The 24,736-nt window shown below is 41.2% G+C and overlaps 1 protein-coding gene across 18 annotated transcripts in view; it reads left to right on the top strand.

Annotated features, from left to right (window-relative positions):
• Window positions 1–24,736, top strand: part of LOC116967094 (activating transcription factor 7-interacting protein 1-like) — a 102,626-nt gene that overhangs the window by 46,054 nt on the left and 31,836 nt on the right. For 16 of the 18 annotated variants that reach the window (XM_033013574.1, XM_033013575.1, XM_033013583.1 and 13 more), the window contains 5 exons: window positions 12,696–13,810; window positions 15,531–15,584; window positions 16,992–17,137; window positions 19,148–19,285; window positions 22,356–22,436. In XM_033013574.1, coding sequence (XP_032869465.1) covers window positions 12,696–13,810; window positions 15,531–15,584; window positions 16,992–17,137; window positions 19,148–19,285; window positions 22,356–22,436 — 1,534 coding nt within the window. Of the gene's footprint in view, window positions 1–8,694; window positions 8,780–12,695; window positions 13,811–15,528; window positions 15,585–16,991; window positions 17,138–19,147; window positions 19,286–22,355; window positions 22,437–24,736 lie in introns of those variants that run through there. The other 2 variants (XM_033013586.1, XM_033013568.1) reach the window with 2 other exon arrangements.

Below are 24,736 nucleotides of genomic sequence, written 5' to 3'. Positions count from 1 at the left end.
AGATATGCATTCTTGTGATGGAAAATACTGTATGAGAGAAACTCCATGGAACGGCTCCATTTGGGCTCGTGAAGCTGCAGAACAAAAGAAATGTTTAGATTTCTGTGTTGGATTTATTTTCATTTGTGGTTGGTATTGCCACAATGCAGAAGTAATGCAAGGAGTTGGATACACAAGGAGATTAATATGAAAGAAGTGCATGGTTATGTAACCAAAGGATTTCAGTTGCTCATCTTCCTGTGTTTCCATCTACAGCCAAATTGTTCTCTCATAAGTTAAGTCCTTCAAGGTGAATTTCCCTGTAATTTTAAAACAACACTCAACGGCTTATCTGCATGAAGATATTGAATGTCTTTGTATTATATTGCAAACACGAAAGCCATTATGAAAAGTAGATTGTGAAATCCTTCAGATTCCAATTTGGTTTAATTTTTCATGAATATTCAGCTTCTACTTTGAAACTGCAGACTAGGCTCGGTCTCGTATGACAAGGGAAATATTTTTATTTGTGAGTATGCTGTTGACATGGACAAATCACCCTAAAATTGTAAAGTTGTTTTACTGACATCACTGACAAGAAGAACAAGGACAGGAGTGACAGAACACTATCAACCTTCAAGTTTCCCTACATACTGGCATCAAAATCTATTGCCCGTCCATCTGTGGGGTCTAAATCTTGGAACTCCCTCCCCGGCTGCATTGTGGGAGCACCTTCACCAAATGGTTGGGCGATTCAGGAAGTCTGTTCACACCACCTCAAGTGCAATTAGGAACAGTCAATAAAAGATGGCCTAGGCATCGATGCCCACAATCTGAAAATCATTCAAAATAAACAAATAGTTTATCCAAATTAATTTGGAAACAGACCTTATCAATTCGATACGATCTGATAAAATTACAGAAAATCTTGCTCTCAATGTTACCAAGTCCAAGGACCTGATTAGTTGGCGTCAGGAAGGGAAAGCCAGCTTCAAGCAAGCTACTCCAGACATCTGGGAAAGGGGGAATGAAGCACCAGTGCTGCTGTTGATTTTGTAGCCATTCTTTACCCTTCCCAGCCAGAAGGAAAGCTTGATAACTAGATGTTCAACCTGCATGTGCTGGATGTGCATGTTCTCGCCTCCTTTGTGTGTTAATAATAATAATAATGGATGGGATTTATATAGCGCCTTTCTAATACTCAAGGCGCTTTACATTGCATTATTCATTCACTCCTCAGTCACACTCGGTGGTGGTAAGCTACTTCTGTAGCCACAGCTGCCCTGGGGCAGACTGACTGAAGCGTGGCTGCCAATCTGCGCCTACGGCCCTTCTGACCACCACCAATCACTCACACACACATTCACACACAGGCAAAGGTGGGTGAAGTGTCTTGCCCAAGGACACAACGACAGTATGCAGACAGTTAGGACGAAGGAACTGGAGGCTGTGTTGATATAAATGGCATTTGGAGAGTAGAGCAGCCCTGACGTACACCTGTGTTAATGGTCAGGGAGGAGGAGATGTTAGATTGACAGGGCAGTGGTAGAGAGAGTCAACAGCTTCAGATTTCTGGGGAAAATAAATCTGATCTGTCTTGGACCTCGCATGTTGATGTAATCATGAAGGAAGCTCGTTAAAAGTTTGAAGCGATTCGGCATGTTGCTGGATACACTATTGAATGTCAACATACTGGTTGTACCATAGTGGAGAACATACTGGTTGTACCATAGCACGGTTGCTGCAGAAAGTGGTGGCTATTGCCCGGTCCAACACGGATACTGACCGCCCCACGATTTAGAGAAGGAATCTATAGAGAGCATGGCCTCGAGAAACTAATATCATCAAAGACCCACACTCCCCTAGCCACGTCATGACACTGTGCGTGTTGGATTTCTGCAGACACGCATCTTTCAGAAGGAGAAGGAAGACGACGATGTCGTCTTGTGGGCAAGGGGCTGCCCGAGGAGAGCTTAATCTGATGAAGCAGAGTTGGATCTATGCTAATTGGGGGAGCCAATCTAACCCCCTTCCAGCACACAAAAAAATGTTATAACCTGCTCCTTCAGGATGACTGCAGTCTCACTTCAGGAGACGAGGGGTTCGCAACATGGTCAGAGTGACAATGAGAGATCTCAGTGAAAGGAAACCTCTTCCCCATGGAACTTTTCATCAAGAAGGTTCTACTCGAAAGTTGCAAATTTGAGGCTAAGGATGTCTACCACCTCGGAGCTTCCCAGACAATGGATACTTCAAGCAAGCTGCTCCAGGACATCTGGAAGAAGGGGAATTAAACTACGGTGCTGCTGCTGGACTTGCAGCCACACTTCTCCATTTCCAGCCAGAAGGAAAGCTTGATAACTGCGTACATGTTCAACCCATGTGTGCTGGATGTGCATGTTCTTGCCTCCCTGGTGTGTTAGGTCAAAGGAGCTGAAAGCTTGGTTGACATAAGTGACTTGAGAGTTGAGCAGGGAACTAAGCATGCAGCCTTGACGTACAGCAGTGGTGATGGTCAGGGAGGAGGAAATGTTACCAATCTACACAGAGGTCTGCCAGTGGGGAAGTCAAAGATCCAGTTGTACAGGGAGGCACAAATCTGGGAGCTTGGTGATGAATTCTAAGAGGATGATATTATTGAACACCAAGCTGTGTTCGATGATCAACAGGCTGAATAATGTGTTTCTGTTACCTAGATGTTCCATTGCAGAATGGAGAGCCGTGAGGTAGCATCTGCTGACCTGTTGTGGCAATTGACAAATTGAAGTGGATCCAGTCCATTTCTAAGGCAGGTGTTGATTTGAGCAACATCTCAAAGCATTTCATTACGATTGCTGTAAGTGCTACTGGATGGTGTTCATTGAGTTAGGTCACTGCTTTTGGGCACCGGTCCGCTGAATAACCTTTTGAAGCAGTAGGAAGCTCGGACCATGGAAACGAGAGGTCAAAGATGTCATTGAAAACCCCAGTCATTTGATCTGCACACATTTTTAGTACTCGGCACATTGGGCTGGATACTTTTAATTGATTTATTACTTCCTTGTATGATGCTCTGACATTGATCTCAGGGTCGTTAATGGCTACGGGGACTTGTGTAGGTGTGTCATTTTCTTTCCCTTTCAAAGCATGCATGAAGGTGTTGAACTTATCTGGAAGTGATGTGTCACTGTCGCTTCTGCAGTGTGGTTTTGCCTTGTGTGAGGCGATGGCATAAAATCCTTGTCACTGCTGCCAGCGTGCGTCTGTCTCCAGCTTAGCATGAAATAGTCCCTTGGTGACTTTCAGGAAGTCATACCTGGATTTGCCTGAAAATGGATCACCAGCCTTAAATGCCACAAGTCTAGCCCTCAGCAGATTGAGTTTCCTGATTGGCTTCTGGTTGGGGTGACTGGGAATATTTTTGTGGGTACAAATTTGTCTAAAAATTTATTTATGATGTTGGGTGACAATTGTGACATCTTCATTCAGGTCCGTTGATGAATCCTTGAATGTGGCCCAATCTACAGACTCAAAGCTGTCCCCAACTATTTCTCTGTCTCCCCTGACAAGCACTTCTTCGTCCTCTTAGCCCCATGCCACGCTCTTCAATCTCTGTCTGGACAGGAAGAAGCATGAACAGGTCTTGAGATTTTCCTCAGTGAAGGCAATGAATGGAGCGATAGACATTTCTGATAGTGGTATAGCAGTGTGTCGTGTGTTGGGTCTGCTGGTGTTGTTGGTTTGGCAGGTAGCCTGGTTGTAGTCTCCCAGTGATGACTTGAAAGGCACCTGGATACACCATTTAATGCTTGTTGATCATGGCACTCAATTCCTCAAGTGCTAGCGTGATGTCGGATGAGACGGGATGTAAACTGTCAGTTGGTATGACTGATGAGAACTCGATAGGTAGAATAGTCATTACAATCAGTTGTTCCAGGGCAAGGGAACAGGAATGGGTTATGACTGCCATTTCCGAACACAGTGACGGATTTTTTATGAAGCATACGCCATCGCCTCTTCCTTCAAAAGATGCCGTCATCCAGCCCATGTGGATAAGAAAATCCGGAGTGTCTGTAGAGTTGGGGGTGAGCTATTTCTCTGCGAAACAGAGTACACAGCAGTCCCGCGTATGAATCCGATACAGCAGTCTTGCTCTCAGGTCTTCTACCTTGTTCTCTCCAGTGACTGAACATTGACCAGAAGGATGCTAGGGAAGGGGGAAGGACCTTGACACTTCAGTCTTACCTGAAGTCCTTCCCAGTATCCAAGTTTTCTTGCACAAAGGAAGTCTACCCCATGCTTCCACTTGCTGAGTCGGTTGGGCCCATCAGGCGATCTTAAATCGCTAATGCAGTTAGATGGCTTAAAAGCCTTTACTTGAACATCTCATTACTTGATTAAGAAATTCATTCTCAACAGATTTCAGTTACTGATTTTGTATCATTAGCTGGTGTCGGGTTGAAGCTTTCTAATTTGCGGTAAACAAATCATTTTCTATAAGGTACACAAAATTGCTGGGGAAACTCAGCGGGTGCAGCAGCATCTATGGAGCGAAGGAAATAGGCGACGTTTCGGGCCGAAACCCTTCTTCAGACCAGTTCCCTTTTGAACAAATCATTTTCTATGCCTTTTTGGCTTGTTGCCTGTTTGTGCACTGAAACAGGTTAGCTGCATTGAAACGTAGTCTGCATTTGAGGACCCACCAACCTTAAATCGCAACTGATGAATGCACTCTGCAGCTTCTCTTAGTGTACCTATGAATGGGTTCACATTTAGATTGATTAATCTTATGTTATGTCACCACCTGAATGGTTATGAAGGAGGATTATAAATAATTAATGGAGCCAGGTCGAGGCCTAGTGAGGCCTTGATAGCTCTGCATATTAACCTAAATAGGTGCATAAGTAGTTGTTATTTATCATCAATTTGTGAATAGATGCACAAGGCTGTCAGAGTGCCAAGAGAGACTTCCAAAATAAGCTGGAAGCTCTACTTAATCTAGTGGATGCCAAGTGATTCTGACTGGGACTGAACACTATCATGTGCTACAAGCCAAAGTTGGGTCAGTTTGACAAAGATGCATCTCTACTCGATGAGCTTATATGTCTGACTTTGAGCAGGCAATCAAAGCTCCACTTAAACGTGTACCCTCGTCATCTGCTGGCTCAGTCCCATATATCTTGGTGGCATATCTGCTTTCGTGAGGGTAAACTCTTGGAAGGAGGCTGGTCTGGATGGAGTAACTGGACATTTCTGAAATTGTGTGCCGATCAACTGGCCACAGTCTTGGCCAATATCTTCAACTTTGCTTCACGGTGAGACCAAGCGGAGGCTGGGCGATTGCTTCGCCGAACACCTCCGCTCGGTCCGCAATAACCAAGCTGACCTCCCGGTGGTTCAGCACTTCAACTCCCCCTCCCATTCCCCATCCGACCTCTCTGTCCTGGGTCTCCTCCATGGCCAGAGCGAGCAACACCGGAAATTGGAGGAACAGCACCTCATATTCCGCTTGGGGAGTCTGCATCCTGCGGGCATGAACATTGAATTCTCCCAATTTTGTTAGCCCTTGCTGTCTCCTCCCCTTCCCCAGCCCTCGGGCTGTCTCCTCCCATCCCTCAGCCCTCGGGCTCCTCCTCCTTTTTCCTTTCTTCTCCCCGCCACCCCCCATCAGTCTGAAGAAGGGTTTCGGCCCAAAACATTGCCTATTTCCTTCACTGCACCCGCTGAGTTTCTCCAGCATTTTTGTGTATCTTTGCTTTTAAACTGTTTGCTGACCCCATCTGCTTCAAGGAAACTCCAATATTCCAAGTTCACAAACTCAATAATTACTACTCAGTACTTTTAGCATCAACATGAATTGCTTTGAATGAATTGTAATAGCCTACATCTGAGCCAGTCATCACTCTTGCTCTACATTCACCCCTGGATCACCTGGGCAATACAAACACCATGTCAGGATGCTATTAATTGAATACAGCTTGAACTTCAACACCACAACACGGAATAACATCCTCCTTAAACTTCTGGACCAAAGCCTTGTAGCCACGATCAGCAATTGATTTTTGTTTTTTCTGACCAGCCGGACCTCTGTTGATTAGAACTAGCCATAACATTTCCTCCATCCTGATCCTCAACACTGGTCTCCCTCAAGATTGTGCTTGGCCTCTTGCTCTACTCCCTTCGACATCCATGACAGTGTGGCCAAGTATAAAGCCAACTTGATTTTTAAGTTTGCTGATGATGCCGCTGTTGTCAGCTGGATTAATCGGTAGCCTTGTATCATGGTAGCATGGATGCGTTCAGAATGATGTCAGGACAACGACCTAGCCCTTAATATCGTCAGCAAGACAAAAGAATTGGATGCCGACCTAAGGAAGCGGATGAGGACACAACCGTGTCCTCGTCTACAAAGCTGCCATAGATTTGGGCAATTTTCTAGATCGCGTCTGTGTTAAGGGGCAAAGTTACTTGGATGCATAGGAACTTGGACTTTTCTAGATTTAGAAAGTGCCTCAGCATGTTTACTTTCTTGGGCGTCTGAGACAATTCAGCACGTCTATGAGGATTCTCTCAAACTTCTATTGCTGCGCTATAAAAAGTATTCTGACAGGATACATCGCAGCCTGGTCTGCTCTTGACCACTTGAACCTGAAGAGAGTGGTGAACACAATCCAGGCCATCACAGGCCTTCTACCTAATCCATCTTCAGGGTGCGCTGCATCAGGAAGGCTGGAAGTATCGACAAATATGTCGGCCACTTGGCCATTCCATTTTCTTTTCTGCCTCCGGGAGAAGATACGGGACATTGAAAATTTGGAGGTCCGGTCTTAAAAAATTGGTTATTCCCCACTGCGCTCAGACTTGTGAACCAATCACCTTTCACACCCCTTTTCCAGAGGTGCTGCCATGTTCTCTTTTTCCTAACTATCTCATTTGTTACTGGACTTTAATCTTTAATTTGCACTACAGCCTTTGCACCCTTCTGCTCTTTTGCATTCGTCATTGTATTTGTTGTATGTATCAACAATACATTTACTGTTTACTCTGTGAGCTTAGTGTGAACAAGCAATTTAATTGCACCTTGATATTTAAGACAAACTAATTTTAATCTTGAATTTCAGTGCACTTCGTCCAGAAATTATAAAAAGTCAGAGAGAGCTATTTGATTTTGTTTTTTGGCTGCCTGATATTTTAATACTTTTGCGTATCTAGTTAATTGGTAAGAAGGAACTGCAGATGCTAGTTTACAATGAAGATAGTCTGAAGAAGGGTCTTGACCCGAAACGCTACCTGTTCCTTTTCTCCAGGGATGTTGCCTATCCCGCTGAGTTGTTCCAGCATCTTGTATCTACTAGTTAATTAGATAGTTTCCATAAATATTGGCTTATGTTTTCAGAACAGCCTGCCTTTCCTTGATACTCCAAAAAAAAACAAATGTCACGAGAATTATAACAAGCACACTCACTTATGGGCCTGTCCCACTGTACGAAGTAATTCAAGAGTTGTCCCGAGTTTCCCCAGATTTAAACTCGGAGCATTACGGTAATAGCCGTTCGTAGGTACTCGGGGCTCTCGTGGACATTTTTCAACATGTTGAAAAAGCATCATGAGTTTACCGCGTTTTCCGACTACCTGCCGTTAGCGTTACGAGCCGCTAAGAGACATCCCGAGCTCCGACGTGCCCGCTACGTACATTCTACGTACTTGCCACGTGTTTGATTTTTTAAACTCGGGAGAGCTCTGGGTAAACTCGTATAGTGGGCCAGGACCTTTAATTTAGTAACCTTATTTCAGGAATTTTTAATGTAGGGACTGACCAATGCATTAACTTTGTCTTTATGTGCAGAAGAATGCTTATCGCCTTTTGATAGCTGCATATTGAGTGACTTGAAGCACCCAAATAAAGAGTGAATGCCTTTTAAAAATTGTTCTGATTTTGACCGTCTTTTATTTTGAAGGAGGGTTACGGGTGGTTGCTATATTATCATAATTTAATTTGTTATATGATGCTACCCTCTTTTTCTCTTTCCAGCCCCATGCACGAATAGAGAACCATAATCTTTAACGTATTTGTGGGTGGCAATGAGAAGAGGCTGTGTATTTGAGGCAGATGTGTTTTGAATTGCATCCTGCATTCATTCAGCTGTATAATCACGATGATACTGTGTAACCCTGATGCAATATCAGCTGCAGCCTCTGCAAATACGGTCTGCCTTGTGTCATGTTTAAAGACCCTAAAGTTGTTACTTGTGGGAAGATTTTAATGTAGTGTGAGAGTTGTCACATACAGTACGAGTACCCATGCATAGATATGCAGTTCTTCCCCGCATAAAGATAATTGATTAATGAAGCATTTTCTACTGCAGTGGACAAAAGCGCATTCATGTAAACCTTTTAAGAGGACAGGAAGGTGTTTTTTTTTTTATCATCCTCATTTGTGTATATTTAAAACAGTCAATTTGCATAATTTACAGAAGCTCATTGTGTTCTGATAATTGCCTTTACTTTTCAGCTATCTGCTTTTCCCCACTCCTTTCAATTATTGCCATACAATCACCTCCCTTGCCCCCCCTCCCCCCATCTGTTGCCGGGTGGAATTTACAGTGCTGGCTGCTGATTGCTCAGCTGCTCTGAGCAGCTCTTTATTGGTAGTTCTGGATCTGATTATACAAGCCTATCGGGCTGAAGCTATTTCACCCTTCCCCCCCCTCTCGCCCATCCCCCACTCCCCTCCCAGTGCTCTGACTTCAAGGAAGGTGAAGTATTTTTTCTGCCGTTGCTGAGACTGGGTTACAAAATGGCTGCAAGGGCTGCCTCATGGGTATGTCCAGTATATTTTTACACTTGTTTTCTGTATTGCAGAAATTAAAAAAAATAATTAATGACAATTATTTTTGCAGGTTTATTTGAAAGATTATGTACACAATCAGGAATTCTTGACATACCAGAATTTTCCAAGCTTAATAATAAAGCCGTGTTTGGTTACATTGGACAAGTTGTCTGAAGACGAGTCTCGACCCGAAACGTCACCTATTCCTTTTCTCCAAAGATGCTGCCTGACCCGCTGAGTTACTCCAGCTTTTTGTGTCACTTTTTTGAATAATTAACAGTTTATTATCAAATGCAACAAAGGATTGGGGCAGTAATTGTTTATCCATTGAACCATGTTTCAGTGCAGCTGCAGGTCTGAAAGTGGAGCACTCACGATGCTTTATGGGATGGGCAAATCAGATTGGATTGGAATCAAATGTTGGTTGCATTTTTCATTAATATTGAATAGGCGGAACAATGTTGCAAACTGCGAAAACAGGATATTGCCTAACAATGTGATCATTTGATAAATCTTGCGGGAGATTAGCAGCATGATTACATGCAGCCAATGTCCCTGGAGTTATCCCACTTCTGCAAACAGGTGGGGGTTTTCTTCAAAACTATCGTTCCACTTTAATTACGTTTCCTGATTCGTTATTTACTGAGTGACGCAGGTTTTAAAAAAGAACTGATTCAAATGCGTTGCATTAACATTTTACTTTTGAGCATTTGATCGGTAACCAGTGAATGAAGAATCTTATTTTGTCTGAATTTTGTAATCTAAAACTGAAAAAATAAAATGATATGTAAATTTGATCCAACAACATAGATTTAAATCCCAGTGGAAATTCTCCCACCCATCTCTGTCGATTAAAATTCTCTACAATGAATTTACATGAAAACACATTAAATTTCCAGTGCCCCTGATATTTTGCTGTTGGGCCACAAGGTAAATTGCATTTATTGCTGTTGATTGCTGCATTATTACTGTAAACAGGCCAGACGATAGATCTTGTCTACTGTGGCAAGGCCACACCTGTGCTTATGGACAAATTAGACGATCACTGCTAAATGTTTCCATTCCCACTACTAATCACAAGGTCAGGATGACAGAATACATGTGGCAACTAGTTCAAAGCTAAGGAAATATTTGTTTTCAGTGCAACAAGACCTGAATGAAAGGAATGTTAATGTTATGGAAATGACTGATGGAGGATGTCATTGGATCTCTGCAAGGACAAAATGGAGTTTGTATTCTGTTTGCTCAAGTACCAAGCAAATGCAAATGCGTGTCCATATTATCTACTTAACAAGACAATACTTCTATTGATACAGCATTAGTTCAATATTTAAGGTTTCAAAAAGGTGGCAGTCACTAATGCTATGGCACTCATCCTGAAAGAGCTGTTGTAAGTCCTGCAATGTTGCACCACTCATTACCAAGAAAGATTTGCGATTGTAGTCTACCAAATAGAATACACAAGCACATTTTATAATATGGCTTTCAATGGATGAAAATGCACCTTTTAAAAGGTTTTAACATGCTGATTGAATGAGTTCTCTTAGTAGAATTGATTCTACCAAGTGTAGGGATGAGTTTATTTGAAATAAGCAGTTCGAAGCGACAAGTAATGTTACATTTTAAAAGTATATGTGTGCTAGCTGTTGTTGCAAGGAGGTGATTTGTTTATTGAATTAAACGTCAAATATGTGCATTGAAACATGATTGTTGCCTACCTAAAATGTCCCCAGCTATTTTGAAAAATGAAATTAGCTCCACACTCTTGCTTGCATTCTCTTTGTTAAACAACTGTTTATTGAAGGGGGAGCAAGAGTGCCCTCTGCTGTCATAATGAGGGGTGGATCTTAAAATAATGTAAGGACTACAGGGTTTGTGCACACTTGTAAAGGGAAAATGACCTGATTTTCAAAATAGAATTTGGTTGTAGTTTTCACAGCATATATTCCAGTTTCCTTTTAATAGCTTAGACCTATTGTGAATTTTCTTTTCATCCCCGAATTGCAGCTTATGTGGCTCAGCTGAATTTTGGGATCACTTTAATGTTGAAATCAAATATTCACTCTCCTACCACAATCCCTTATCTACGCTCTCTCAGCAAGGTAATAATATACCCAGAAAGCAACAATTTTAGTATAACATAAGTGAGGCTCCATGTGTTAAATGGGATTTCAGTCAAGAAAGGCCTCTGCTGAACTCTAAAGCAGCTCCATCCTTTGTACATTATTTTGCTCAGTTATTCAAAATTATTTTATTTAAAGTTTATTAGCAATTTATTTGAATGTTTCAGCTGTTAGGAAAAAAATGGATCCAAAACGGAACACTGAATGCATTATACCCGTGAGAAATAAAGTGGATGGAATTCCATCCATCTGTTGTTTCTCTCATGAGAGACTAGAGGACGGATTAAGTTGTTTGTAGGATGTTGAGCAGTTTAAGTGTACAAAGTTTATAGTAGGAATAGAATAAATATTTAATCCAGGGCAGTTCAGGCATGAGGTCTTGGAGTGACCAGCAATCAAATTCAATGTTGAGCAATTTGTGAATTTATCAATCTGAAATTGTTAAGTGAGTTGTGGGGATTAAGGGAAGAAATCTAGACATTTATTTGTTACAACTAATTATTTGATCCTAAATCATGGCATTTAAACTGAGGAGTCGGTATTTTCCTAACGAAGATATACCTCTTTGAGAAATCACTCAAATTAAAACCCCTTTTGGAATTTTGCTTGTTGCAAAATGGTGAAATTGATCAGTGATTTTTTTTTTTTTGAATTTGTCCAGCATGCAAAGAGACTACAAACATTTAAAAATACATTTAAAATCATTGCCTATTTTTACTTTTTACATTGGGGTGAACAGCCATTTTGCAGCATTTTTTCTGATGTCCAGATCTCACACAACTGGTGACCACGACAAAATAAATTTACCAGATTCACTATGATTTCTGCCATTATAACACAAGAGAAAGGAGAGCCATGGATCACGAGATTGGCACACGAGAAGCCTCTGATACTACCTTTTTTCATAACATTATTTCCCATATCCTTGGTGCATATTTAAAATGTATAATAACGATATACCTCTTCCCATTAATACATTCTAAACTTTTTTGATTGTGAGAGAAAATATAATTTTAGGAGTCAATATCTCACTCTAGATTAAAATGTATGTTTTTAATGTCTGTTTAATTAACAGCAAATTAAAAAGCTCTCAAGGCTTTCATAGAAACATAGACATAGAAAGTAGGTGCGAGAGTAGACCACCAGGTCCGTCGAGCCCGCACCGCCATTCGCTCATGGCTGAACACTAAACAGACACACTTACCCACAAACAGTAGACACAAGACACAGAACACAAGACACTACCCTCCCCTTTATACCACTATCACCCCTCTCCACCCCAAAAACCTCGTGATCTCCTGGGGGAGGCAAAAAACCGGATAAAAACCCAGGTCCAATTCGGGAAAAAAATCCGGGAAATTCCTCTCCGACCCCAATCCAGGCGATCGACACTTGTCCAGGAGATCACTCAGGTCTTACTATACTAACCATACCTAGGTCCATATCCCTGCCCTCTCCCCGTAGCCCCTTATCCCCTTGGCAGCTAAAAAAACATCTATTTTAGTCTTAAATATATTTAAAGTTTCTGCTTCCACTGCTCCCTGGGGCAGTGAATTCCATAAATTAACCACCCTCTGGGTGGTTTGTATTACATGTCTGGTGATTTGTGAAACAGGAACCGTTGCCCAAGTGATATTTTAAAAAGACAATTGAACTTTTGATTATATGTCATCTCTTTGTTTCCTTATAATCAAAAGTTACCAAATACTCAGCAGTCACTGACTTTATAGTAAGGCTGGTTGAGTCAACAAGTCACTACTGACAGTTTCTTCTTTCCTTCTCAGGCATTCTGAGATGGATACCAGTGAAGAGCTTCCAAGAAAAGTTTTTAAGGCCAGAAAAACCATGCGCACAAGTGACCGTCAGCAGTTAGAAGTCGTCTATAAAAGCAAAGAGGAGCTTTTAAAATCAAATGACGAAAACAAAACTAAATTGTGTAATGGTAGACATGAAAATGGAGATTCTGACAGCAAAATATCTCTAAATACCAACTGCATGGATGATACAGACATTGATAGCATAAATGATGTGAGGCTGGGTCCAGAAGAACTACAGGGCAACTCCATTGATGAACTTGGTGTTGCACAAACACCTGAACCGAGTCCTGCTGAAAAATGTCCAAATGATGATAAGGATTTGAGACCCCAAGATGAAAAAAATGACTCAACCCCCCCGGCTGCTGAAGATGAACAAACGTCTACTGAGAATGCAGAAAACCAAAATTTGATGGATAATGAGAGCACAGGAGATGTTGCAGTGAATTCAGAGATTGTTGTGTTGAAGGAGGATTCTCTAATTGCAGTTAAATCATGTACTGAACCCCAGAGCCTTTTAGAAGAAGGGAAACCACCTTCTATGGACGAAAACAGGGATCACGATGATGTACCAGATGAAAATAGCCTTAAGTTAAAGTCTCCTTCTTCCTCTGTGAGAGAAAAGGAAGACCATGAAAGTTCAATGGATATTAGTGAAGAGGCAATATCAAGTAGCATAGAATCTGTGCAGGAGAAAAATGATTGTGAAAGCTCTAAGATGGAGTGTGCAGAGACAGAAAATGAAAATGCAGTAAAAGACACAGCAGGTGAGTGCAGATCATTTGGGAATTGCATACTGGAAATCGAAGAAATAATTCCTATTTTGGAGAAATTGGCCCCAGAGAAGGAAAGCGAATTATCCAACAAGCAAGAAGTTGTTCCTGAAGTGGAATCCCCAACACCAAAGGACATTCCAGTGCAAGAAGAACAAATGGACACTTTTCTCAGTAGTTCTCCAACAAAAGAGGAATGTAATGGCAGCTTGCCGGAAGAGGCATTTCTTGTCTTATCAGATGAGGATGAGCCAGTAATTGAGATGCAAAGAGAAAGTGAAGAGCTGGTACCAAAAAATGATAGTCCTCCAGGTATGACTTATTATTGTCATTATTATCTTGTGCAGTCTTGCTCAATAAATTTTGGGTACAGTTTGAAGTTTTAAGAGGCTTAGTTACACTTTCATCTAGTGCCTGTCCCACTTGCCGATTTTTTTTCGGCGACTGCCGGTGTCATATCAGTGTCTTCAAAAGATTTTGACCATTTCAAAATCCAGCGGCACAAAAAAAATGTTGCGACACTTAAAAAAACACCGCACGTCATACGTCGTCACAGCCGCATCACGCCGCAAATTTTCCGGTGACCTGATATGCCAGTCAATGATGCCGGCAGTCGACAAACGAATTGCCAAGTTGGACACATTTACTACTTACCACTTGCTCAACGTGTATACAGGTCGACCACTGATTTTTCCGGCACCCTTGGTTCCAGAACCTTTCTGAATTATCTGTTTTGCTGAACCAAAAGAGGTCCCCTGAAAGGAGTCCAACGGAACCGGAATGGTCCGTCTAGGCTGCGAAGGGGCGCAGATATCGGCCTGCAGCCTCACTTAGGGGAATGGATTTTCCGGCTCCGGCCAGGCTGCTGTTCCAGAGCCCTGGCTGCAGGGGACAAATACAACCAGCCGATCAGCTGTGGAAGTCGGCTATAGGGGTGGATCTGCCTGCTCTAACCTGGCTGGAGTTCCAGAACACTGGCAACGGGGGCAAATTTGACCCACTGAACGATGTGGCAGTCCCGATGAGGTCGAGATCGATCTGCTCACCCGGCTTAGGAGCCACATTTTCGGGGGTACTTCTGGGGTGGACCACCAATTGCCGACCACCAGCTTCCAGAAAATCAGTGATCGACCTGTATAGTTTTTTAAAGTATGATTTTTGTTCTTTCTCCTAATGGGTGTGACTCATCATAATTTGTCTGTAACGATATAAACGTGGGAAATTCAGGGTTTTGTATCGTGATGGTATAGATTGTTAGGACAGAGATTGTTATAAACTCTTGCCTTCGAGCTTGTTGCTGAAGTTCAACAAAAAGAACTTGCTACTTGCCCAATGTGTAAACATTCTGTATAATATGTATAGTCTTCCTTTTGAAGGGTTCAAAACATTTTCACGTAAGATACCAAATTATGACTGTATTGATAATGGACATGGACATGAAAAAAACCCTGTAGCATAAATGAGGATTAAAAAAATGGACTGAGAAATGAAATAATTGTGAAGGTGTTGTGAAAGCATTTGTATAAACCCTTTAAATATTGTAAGGAAATCTGAAGGTGCTTCAAAAGAATGTAATCAGATTTTGAAAAAATTGATTTTAACCAGAGGATTTGGTGAGTAGGTCAAAAACTTGGCCAGAGAGCTGTTATTTAGGGAGGGTTTGGTCAATTAGGTTCTTTTGGCCCCCTAGAATGTAACCCAGATAGCTGAAGACAGACCTTCAATTCTTCTGTGTAGCTGGGATAGGCAATGGAAAATAAGTTACAGGTTAATTAAAGTTGAAGGCTATTTTGTTCTGATATTAATTGATGGTATCGGAGCCAACAAAGTGAGTTGTTTAAGACCATTTGAGTTTGTTATTGGAATGTGGGTGCATCTGGAGAAAACCCACGCAGTTTACAGGGAGAACGTCCAAACTCCCAGTAATGGCTAATTTGAACCATGAGGGTGAAAACAGCAATATTTCAATTAAATGCTTGTGGCACATAATTAATCCCTGGCTCATTTGGTGCTTTGACATTTTGCTTCGTAGATATAGTCCACAAAGAGGAAGCAGTTGACACGATACAAAAGCAGCAAGAACCAAGTAAGTGCTTTTTAAATTCAATGAATTCGATTATTGAAGATAACATCATATCTTTGGTTTCACAATTATATTGCATTTTCCAGATTTTTCCCTCATTAAAGTATCCCTAATCATAACTTCAGGTAGTCCATTGGACAACAGTTCAGCCTGCTGTGCTCTGTAACTGTAGCCCATTTGAAGCATGTACAAAACAATCTTTTCATTAAAGTTCCCATTTGGTCATAAGTATTGTTGCTGTAGTCAGTAGCACTAATTCTACTCCTCCACATCTGCCTTTTGCTGAAATGAAAGTTACTGCGATTTTGACAAGTGTAGCACACATTTGGTAGCCTAGAAATGTCACAATTAGAGGAAGAGTACAGTACATGGTGAGGTACAGTATTAGGCAATTGTGGACTCTTCATATCGCAAGGACAATTTTTTTTTCAGAGCTTGTGCTGAATAGTCAAATAGAAAACAAATGGTGGTCAATGCTTTCCGTTAAAAGCACCATGTTTCTGTAGGAACTATGGGGACAGGATGGTGGTGAAACGGCGGACATTACTATTTTTTTCAATTTGTTGCTCATTAGGGTGTAACATGACAGTATTGTTGTATGGAACAACTCTTAGCAACCGGCGTATATTTAGTGATACCCTGTCCATAAATACCTTCTGCCATGATTAGTTTCTGCATAGTATCCCTCGCCATACAAGGTCAAAACTTCCATTTGCTGTTCTCTTTATTTAATGATTACCAAAAGCCAAAAGCTGCTTAAGTGATGAAGCACAAGTGCATCTTGTGCCACCCGTCTATGGCTTTTATCTGTGACTTCCCTAGCTTCGTTCGTTTAACATAAACTTTTCGGGAAGCTATCATTTTTCCTCTGCCAGCTTGCTGATGATTTGAGCTTAAGTTCTAGTACTTCTGAAAGTACTTCCATGAAATACAAGTTTTCTATTAATGATCTCTCGCATGAAATGGAAGGGATATGTGCTGAAATAAGAGGCAATGATTAGAAAATATCACGAAGTGAGTAAACTCAATTTGTTTCCAAAAAGTGCTGCACTGAATTCTTAGAGGGCTGTTACGGTTGCAAATTAAGTGGGTTTTTACATTAGAAAATAAAATAGTTGGTTGCAGAATCAGAAGAGAAAAGTAGAACAGTGACATATATGCAGTGTACAGTTCTGCAGATTGGTCATGTGACTTGCCAGCCTTTCCTACCAACTTTACCATAATCGCAGATCTGGAAAAGAGTAATATTGTGAGTGATATTCCTTTTATTCTTCACCGTATTGACCATAACTATCTGATCACTGATTGTGAAAAATGTCCACGTGTTGTTTACGGCTTACAAATAAAATATAATTTTGATAGACTGAATGGTGTTACTTAAAATAGAAAACTCCTTGTCCGTCATTGCAGATGTAGTAGTGCCACGAAAAAGGTCCAGGTCTGAAGACATGGACAGTAGTATATCGAAGCGGTGTCGATATTCTGGAGATGAATATGAAGCAGCCTTAAAAGTGAAGATCACTGCTCGAGGCGAGATTCGCGAGACACTGGAGAAGGTATATGACCAATACTATTGTATCTATACCACATCATTGGCAAACAATGGCTCATTCTTTACACCATGTCATTGTTCAATACGAACTCTGCTTTGGAGGAAGTGCTGGAGGAACTCAGTAAGTCAGGCAGCATTTGGGGAGGGAAAAGACTCTTCTGGACCTTTTAGAGTAATTGGAATAGGATATAAAAGGTGCAAAAGAGGTGAGGGCAGGACACAGCCTGTCAAGTGCTCGGTGCATATAGGTATGGGGAGTTTGATTGACAGATGGCTGGAATAAATGACAGTGGTCAAAAGGAGAGAAAATATGTTGGTTAAGACGAGGACAGGAGGAGGAGTAAAATTTAAAGTTGGAGAGAGGGGTGTGGGATGAAGGGGATCTGGGATGGGAATGACGAGAGTGGGAGCGATAGAAAAAGGGAAGTGGTGGACTTGGAGATAGATGAAGTGTATAGGATGGAGGGGAAGAAGCAGGGTAACTCGAGGAGAGTGGATGGGAGTTAGGAAAAGAATGCGCACACTGAGGTGGCGATCAATGACACAGGAAAGAAACGGGGCGGGGGGTATTACTTGAAGTTGGAGAATTTACTGTTCATACTGTTAGGTTGTAAACTATCTAAGTGGAATATGAGGCCCTGTTCCTCCAGTTTCTATGAAGCCTTACTGCAGGCATTGATGGACAGCATGCAAGTGTTCAGTGAATTATCTTCCTTCAACAGCTTGATCTCATGCAGAAGCCAATGTTGCCACCTCCAATTTCTGTAATAGCTTGGTCTCCACTACTTCCTCTGCTGCATTTGCCATTTTTGTTTTTGCACAGATGAAAGTCTTTCCTGTTACTTGATTTAGAATAGTTAAGTCGTACAGCATGGAAACAGGCCTTTCGTTCTAACTCATTCATGTCGAACAAGGTGCCCCATCTAGGCTAGTCCCATTTGCTTTGTGTTTGGCCCTTCTACTTCTAAACCTTTCCAACCCATGTACATGTCCTAGTGTCACAGTACTTATCCCAACTACCTCCTCTGACAGTTCATTCCATATCCCCTGAGTGATAAAATTGCCGCTCAGGTTCTTATTAAATCTTGCCCCACTCACCTTAAATCTATACCCTCTAGTTTTTGATTTCTGTGCCCTGGGTAAAAGGCTGTGCATTCACCCTATCTATTCCCCTTATGATTTTATACATCTCTACAACAACATCCCTCAGTATTCTGCACTCCAAAGAATATAGTCTTAGTCTGCCTAACCTCTCCCTACAGGTCAGCCTCTCTAGTAACACCCTTGTAAATCTTCTCTGCACTCTTTCCATCTTAATGACAATTGATAAGTTTCACATTTTAATTCTTGGACTAAAATGGACAGACTCCATCCAAGCCTTCCTGGGTGCATTTCTTTTCATTTTCTTAGAATCTCATTTTCTCTACAGGTCTTTTTTTGGTCATGCCAATCTGATATTGCTATTAGATTCATGGTTGGCAGATCTCTATATTCGCAATTCCAGAGATTCAGTTATTTCCTGAACCAGGTCTGGAAAATAAATGCACATTCTTATCAACTAGGCGAAGGTCACCCTTTTAAGGTGCTCAGCCATTCAGTGTTGAGACTGAATTTGCACTTTGTCCATGCACCCCCACTACTCCCACCCCCCACACAGATATACCACCCACCAGCCTCAATGCTGTGTTATTAACCATCCAAAAATCTATCTATCAGCCTTACGTTTACTTAACTCTCACATGGGAGATCTGCAGTGTCTAAATGATGACCATGTTGGTCTGTGCATGTGCTACAACAAGCATCCTCTGAGTAATGTGGTCCAAGTTCCTGTACAATACATCAGAAAGTGTGCTATATGTAGAATGACACCATCTGTGCTCTTTTTCAGAAATCACAATGGTGAATTACAACTGTAAACACTGAACTAACATTTCCAGTTGAAGCTGATTAATGGGAATGGGAGCATTATTTTTATTAATGGTAAGCAAATCTTTTTTTTCTTATTTTTGCACAGATCGTTCAGCAAATTATTGAAGAGCGGATAAGCTCCATGCAAAGTGGTGTTTTCGACAAGAAACTGGCAGAGCTGAAAAACAGAGTAGAAAAGATAGAATGCAACACAAGGCATGAATCTTTAATCAATGGCTTACAGGTAAGTTCGAGCAGCTATGGCCACTTCCAGCATAAAATGTGGAAGTAATTTGGAAAATCAAGTAAAGATGACTAGAGGCACTCTATTCCTTAATGCCTTGTTTCTCGGAATGGTAATCTTTTGAAATGGTTGCTGTGGAACACCCCAGTGTTTATGAACTCCCTCAAATGAACTATCTCATATTAGCTGTCAGGAGCAACGTTAGGGAATTGGGTTCTGGGTTCCACATAAAAACAGGTTCACTTGCAGTTGGAGTCCCTCTATACCAGTATAAATAGTTGAAAACACTAATGTTCAAGTGAAAATTAAATGGTGTGCCTTTGTCCTATTACTTAGAAATCTAATTATTTGATTTTATGGCTGTGTGTCCATTAACGTTTTGAAAGAGCAATTTTTTAATTCATTTTTTGAAATCTGGGCATCACTGGCAAGACCATCATTTATTGACCTTCAGAAGTTGATGAGCCACTGCCTTGAACCGCAGCAATACTTCAGGTGAAGATACTCACACAGTGCCTTTGGATAGGGAATTTCAGGACTTCATGAAGGATCGCCATTATATTTTCAACTCTGTATGATGTCGAGTGGTGGCGCCATCGAGTGAGGCAGCCTCGCCAGCTGCTGTCCTTTCATCCTTTTTGTTATTTTTAGTTTGTCTAAAAGTTTTGTTTTGGAGGTCTTGTAGTCTTTTTTATGTTGGGGGGGAGGGGGAAACCGTTTTTTCTCAGTCACTACTTGGTCGAGGATGCGTCTTTTCTCCGAGTCGCACCTCCGCCCCCCTCCTCGCGGCTTACCAACTGGATTGGCCTTTCCTGCCGAAGTCCAGCCAGTGCTTCAGCAGCGACGCAGCACTGAAGTGCCATCGCGGAGCGGGCGATGCCTTACCGGGATTGCCGTGTTGGGACTGCCGACTTGAACATCGTGGAGCTGTGGTTTGCGACGCTTCCAGCCGCAGGCGGCACTGACTTTAACATCGTGGCGACCTGGGATCTTTCGCTGAGGATCGCCAGTGTTGGAGCTCCACCCAGCTCGGCCTGTTGTCTTCGGAAGCCGCGGTCTCGGGTAGGAAGCGGCCGTTTCGGTAACTCCAAGCTGCTGAGCGTGTTCTCCGTTCCGACGTAGAAGTTTCATCATCCCAGCAAGAGGGCCTGAAACATCAGGCCACCGTTGCGGCAAATGTGGAGGCCTTAAAGGCCCCGACCACGGGTGAACAAGAGGAAGAGGACTGAACTTTGTTGCCTTCCCTCACAGTGGGAAACATTGATTCCGCTGTGGGGGGTATTTTTATGTCTTATGTTAAATTCTATAGTGTTGTGCTTATCTTATTTGTGTGCTGCATGGTAACTCAAATTTCACTGCACCAATTGATGTATGTGACAATATATAATAATAATAATAATAAATTTTATTTAATGGGCGCCTTTCAGACATCTCAAGGACACCTTACATAGTAATCGGAATAACATATAATCGGAATATAACAAGTAATAAAGACATCACAGAGACACAAATTAAAAACAGAATTAAATCCAAAAACAGAAAATCAAAAACACAGTGTGAAGAGAGAGCAGCGGCAGCCAAAGCGCGCCAGCGTCCACTCTCTCTTCACGGCAGCCATCTTGGACACAGACCCACAGGACTACAATTAGACAAAAAAATCATCCCCCCACAGTGGATAGCACTGTGGAGGAAGGCACAATGTCCAGTCCCCACCCCATGTTCACCCCAAAGTCAGGCCTATTGAGGCCACCGCAATATGTCCTTTGTGAAGTAATGGAGAACTACAGATGCTGGAATCTTGTACAGACCACAAAGTGCTGGTGTTTCTCAGCGGGTCATCAACATCTGTGGAGGATAGATGACATTTTGGGAATGGAGCTCTTCTTCAGTCTGATTGTAATGGGGGAGAACACTGATGTCAAGGTTAAGGCAACAACCTTTCCTTCCCAGTCATTCCTCCATGTCCCCTCCCTTATCGGGTGGAAGACACAAAAGTTTGAAAGCACTTGCCATCAGAATCTGATACCATCTCTTTCCCATGGTACTCGGACTACTGACTAATCCTCTCATAAGCGAGGTTAAAGTCCCAATTTTCCAACCTACCTCATTGCATCTCTTCTCTCTGCACTTTCTCTACGGCAGTAATGCTGTACCACTTTAATTTGCATTCTGGTATTTTTATCTTTGCACTATCGTATGGACTTGTATATTGCTTGGTTTTACTCATGTATAGTATGATTTGACCAGATAGCCCACCGTATTTCACTATATCATGGTACACATGACAATAATAAACTGACATCCAATGTAGCTCAGTCCCCTAGTTATAAATATTCATCACAGTAGACAGATGCAAAAGATATACAGCTCACATCGCAATTGGGGGGATGTGTTGCAAATATGTTTGGCTACCAAGAGGATGCAAGAGCAATTTAACCTTTTGCTGCATTTCCCTGTCTTCATTCATTTGTTCATAGAATTCATCATTGTGCTTTGAGTTTGCTGACCTCCTTTGAAGCTGTTGCACAGAACTTGCCTCAGAGCCTGCGAATAGAATCTTTTTATTAATATCTTGAAAACCAAGATAATAAGCATGTCTAAAAATATCCACATTAAAATTCTGATGTTGGTTTCCATTCGTTTGCTGTGATATGAGCATCTTTAGATCAGCGTAAATTAACTGGATGAAGACCGCCATCAGACTAATTGGCTAATTTGAGTCCTGAAGTAAAACGTGACAGAAGCTTCTCGCATTGTAAATATGCATCTTTCTGGTTTTTTTCTCCAGTATGTAATTTGCACATACCACTGACTGCAGTGAAATAAATGAACAAGTAATCTGTTTGGACAAACCTGGTTGCACTTGACACCCTTTATTTCTGACGCCAACTATCTTGTCCTTTTTCCGTTTTCTCTGTTTGGTTTTAAAGAGTAAATGTTTACAGTTTTGTAACTTTAATGTTCAGTCAGCCAAGAATTGTATTTGAAGATCAGGCCTGGGTGGATATGCATCTGGACTAAATTTTTGGATTTATTCTTTTAAATAATTGTGCTCTTGTATTTGCTGCAGGCAAAGCTAATGCAGATAGAGAAAAGGCTGGGGTCAGCAAATCAAGCTCGAAATGATTCCATCCTGAAAAAGGCACAAGAGGTAAGTACCAAATATGTCTACGTTAGTAACCTTGGGGAGAGGGAAATAAGGTGCTTGGATCATTAAGATAAGAAATAATATACAATTGAGAGAGTACACTTTTGCACACAGTGAAGAGTAAATTGTAGTAATCTTTAGACCACCTGTCTTTTGTACCATATCTCTTCCCATTTTTTACAAAATATTGTGATATTAACTCTGACGAACAGTACCATTTAATACAATTATTGCTTGAAACATCCATATTTGCATGTGCACACGGTTATCAACTGAACTTTAAATATCTGATATATACAAACAAATCAAGTTTCCTAATTACAGAGATAGGATCGACCTTATTATTTTAACAGTTGCCATTAAAACACTTCCAATGAGAAGAATGTTTCCCTTAACCTTGTGCCTTCTCTTGCTGTGCATGTCTGCTAAGGAATGTTAAGTAAGTCAAGGTATTCCAATTTATACTACATGAGAAAATAAGTTAGATTCAATAATTTCAAGTTTGAGGGTGGTGTGAATATGAGAAGGGGAGAATAAAGCTTGGATGGTGTGAATATGAGAAGGGGAGAAAGTGGGACAGGGTATTGAGCTAAGTGATCTGCTATGATATTGAATGTTGGATCAAACATGAAGGGCCACATGACAAACTTCTATGTTATAAACATGGCTTGGAAATAACATGGGGTTAAAACAAAACAGTAGGTTGAAGCTGGTAGTTCCAGTACGGAATGTAACCTATAAATTACTTGAGATCCATTATTAACCATTTTAGAAACCATGTTCAGTAGTTCTTTGCTGATTCCAATATTGTGGAAGTTCTATCCATTTATCAATGTCCAAGTGGCAATTATAAATAAATTTGAATAATAAAGATGTCATCACAAAATGCATAGAGAGATAAACTTCTTCAAAAATGTCAGAGGTCTAAGTTGCCATTAATAGTCTTGGAATTAAAAGTAAAGTTTGCACATGAAGGAGCAGGCATTCAGGAGAAACACACTGTCATCAGTTGCAACACAGCTACAGAGTGGCACAATCCTGGTTATCAATTTATGGCCATTTGTTGCACATCCTGCCCTATTTATAATGGCTGAGCAAGCACCGCAGATGGCAAGACAATTTGAATTTGTTCACTCTCCTCAGTAGAGGATTTTTGAACAATAATCTTATGGGAGTTAATTACTTTCAAAATGTGTTATTTTAACGAGTGTCATTATGTAAGGGAAATTTATAAGGGTTATTTTAGCAAATTACTCGTTTAAATTGAGTTTGGGGATTGTTCACCATTATTGTACACATATAAAGGCTATCACAAATAAAACAGTAAAAGTCGATCCTATGACTTTGTTTGACCACACGAATAAAACAATATATGGTTTAAAAAAAAACCCAATGTGTTACTAATGGTGATTGTCCCAATAAAATAATCTACTGACATTCCTTTGGCTGGTCAAGGATTAATTTTTTGGAAGGGGGGACGGTTGGAAGTTGTGAAGTTCAAACTGGCTCTATCCAGGACCACAAAGAGATAACATTTGATTGAAGTCGGGTATCAGAATAATTCTTCTGTGACGCATTTTTGTTAATAATGTATCTTTCTAACTCTGCTCCACTTTTCAAACTTCATGAAAATGTGCACTTCCACACAGAGTTTTTGCCATTCACTACCGATGCATATGAAACCTACGAGTGAGCAAAATCACTCAATAAAAGAATATTTTGTGGATAATTTTCATTGGAGATGGTGAAGAAGTTAATACCTAATTGCAGCTTTGTGGGATCTGACAGTTATAGTTACATATTAGAGATTGTGAAGAAGTTAATTTATAATTGCTGCTGTGAAATCTGCCAATTATAATTGTTGATAAAGTTGCATATTAACACTTCAGTGCTAAGATAGAAGTGTGTCTTTTTTTATCATGATTCACTAAAATCTCTAGACTTAATTATGTTAATCATGAGCTTATGAGAGGTCTACCAGGACTGAAGTTGTTTTGCAGCTGGTAAAGTGTTTGAAGGTAGACAAAAATGCTGGAGAAACTCAGCGGATGAGGCAGCATCTATGGAGCGAAGGAAATAGGCAACGTTTTGAGTTTCGACCCAAAACGTTGCCTATTTTCTTCACTCCATAGATGCTGCCTCACCCGCTGAGTTTCTCCAGCATTTTTGTCTACCTTCGATTTTTCAGCACCTGCAGTTCCTTCTTAAACGGTAAAGTGTTTGCCTTCACTTGATAAGCATGAATATTCATAATGAATTACTTAGTGCTGTAGGAAGTATTGCTTGGTGTGGAGATTCTATAT

Source organism: Amblyraja radiata, chromosome 38 (assembly GCF_010909765.2).
Source record: "Amblyraja radiata isolate CabotCenter1 chromosome 38, sAmbRad1.1.pri, whole genome shotgun sequence".
NCBI classification, from domain to species: Eukaryota; Metazoa; Chordata; class Chondrichthyes; order Rajiformes; family Rajidae; genus Amblyraja; species Amblyraja radiata.
Note: the sequence above shows the minus strand (reverse complement) of the source record. Positions and strands in the feature narration are given on the sequence as shown.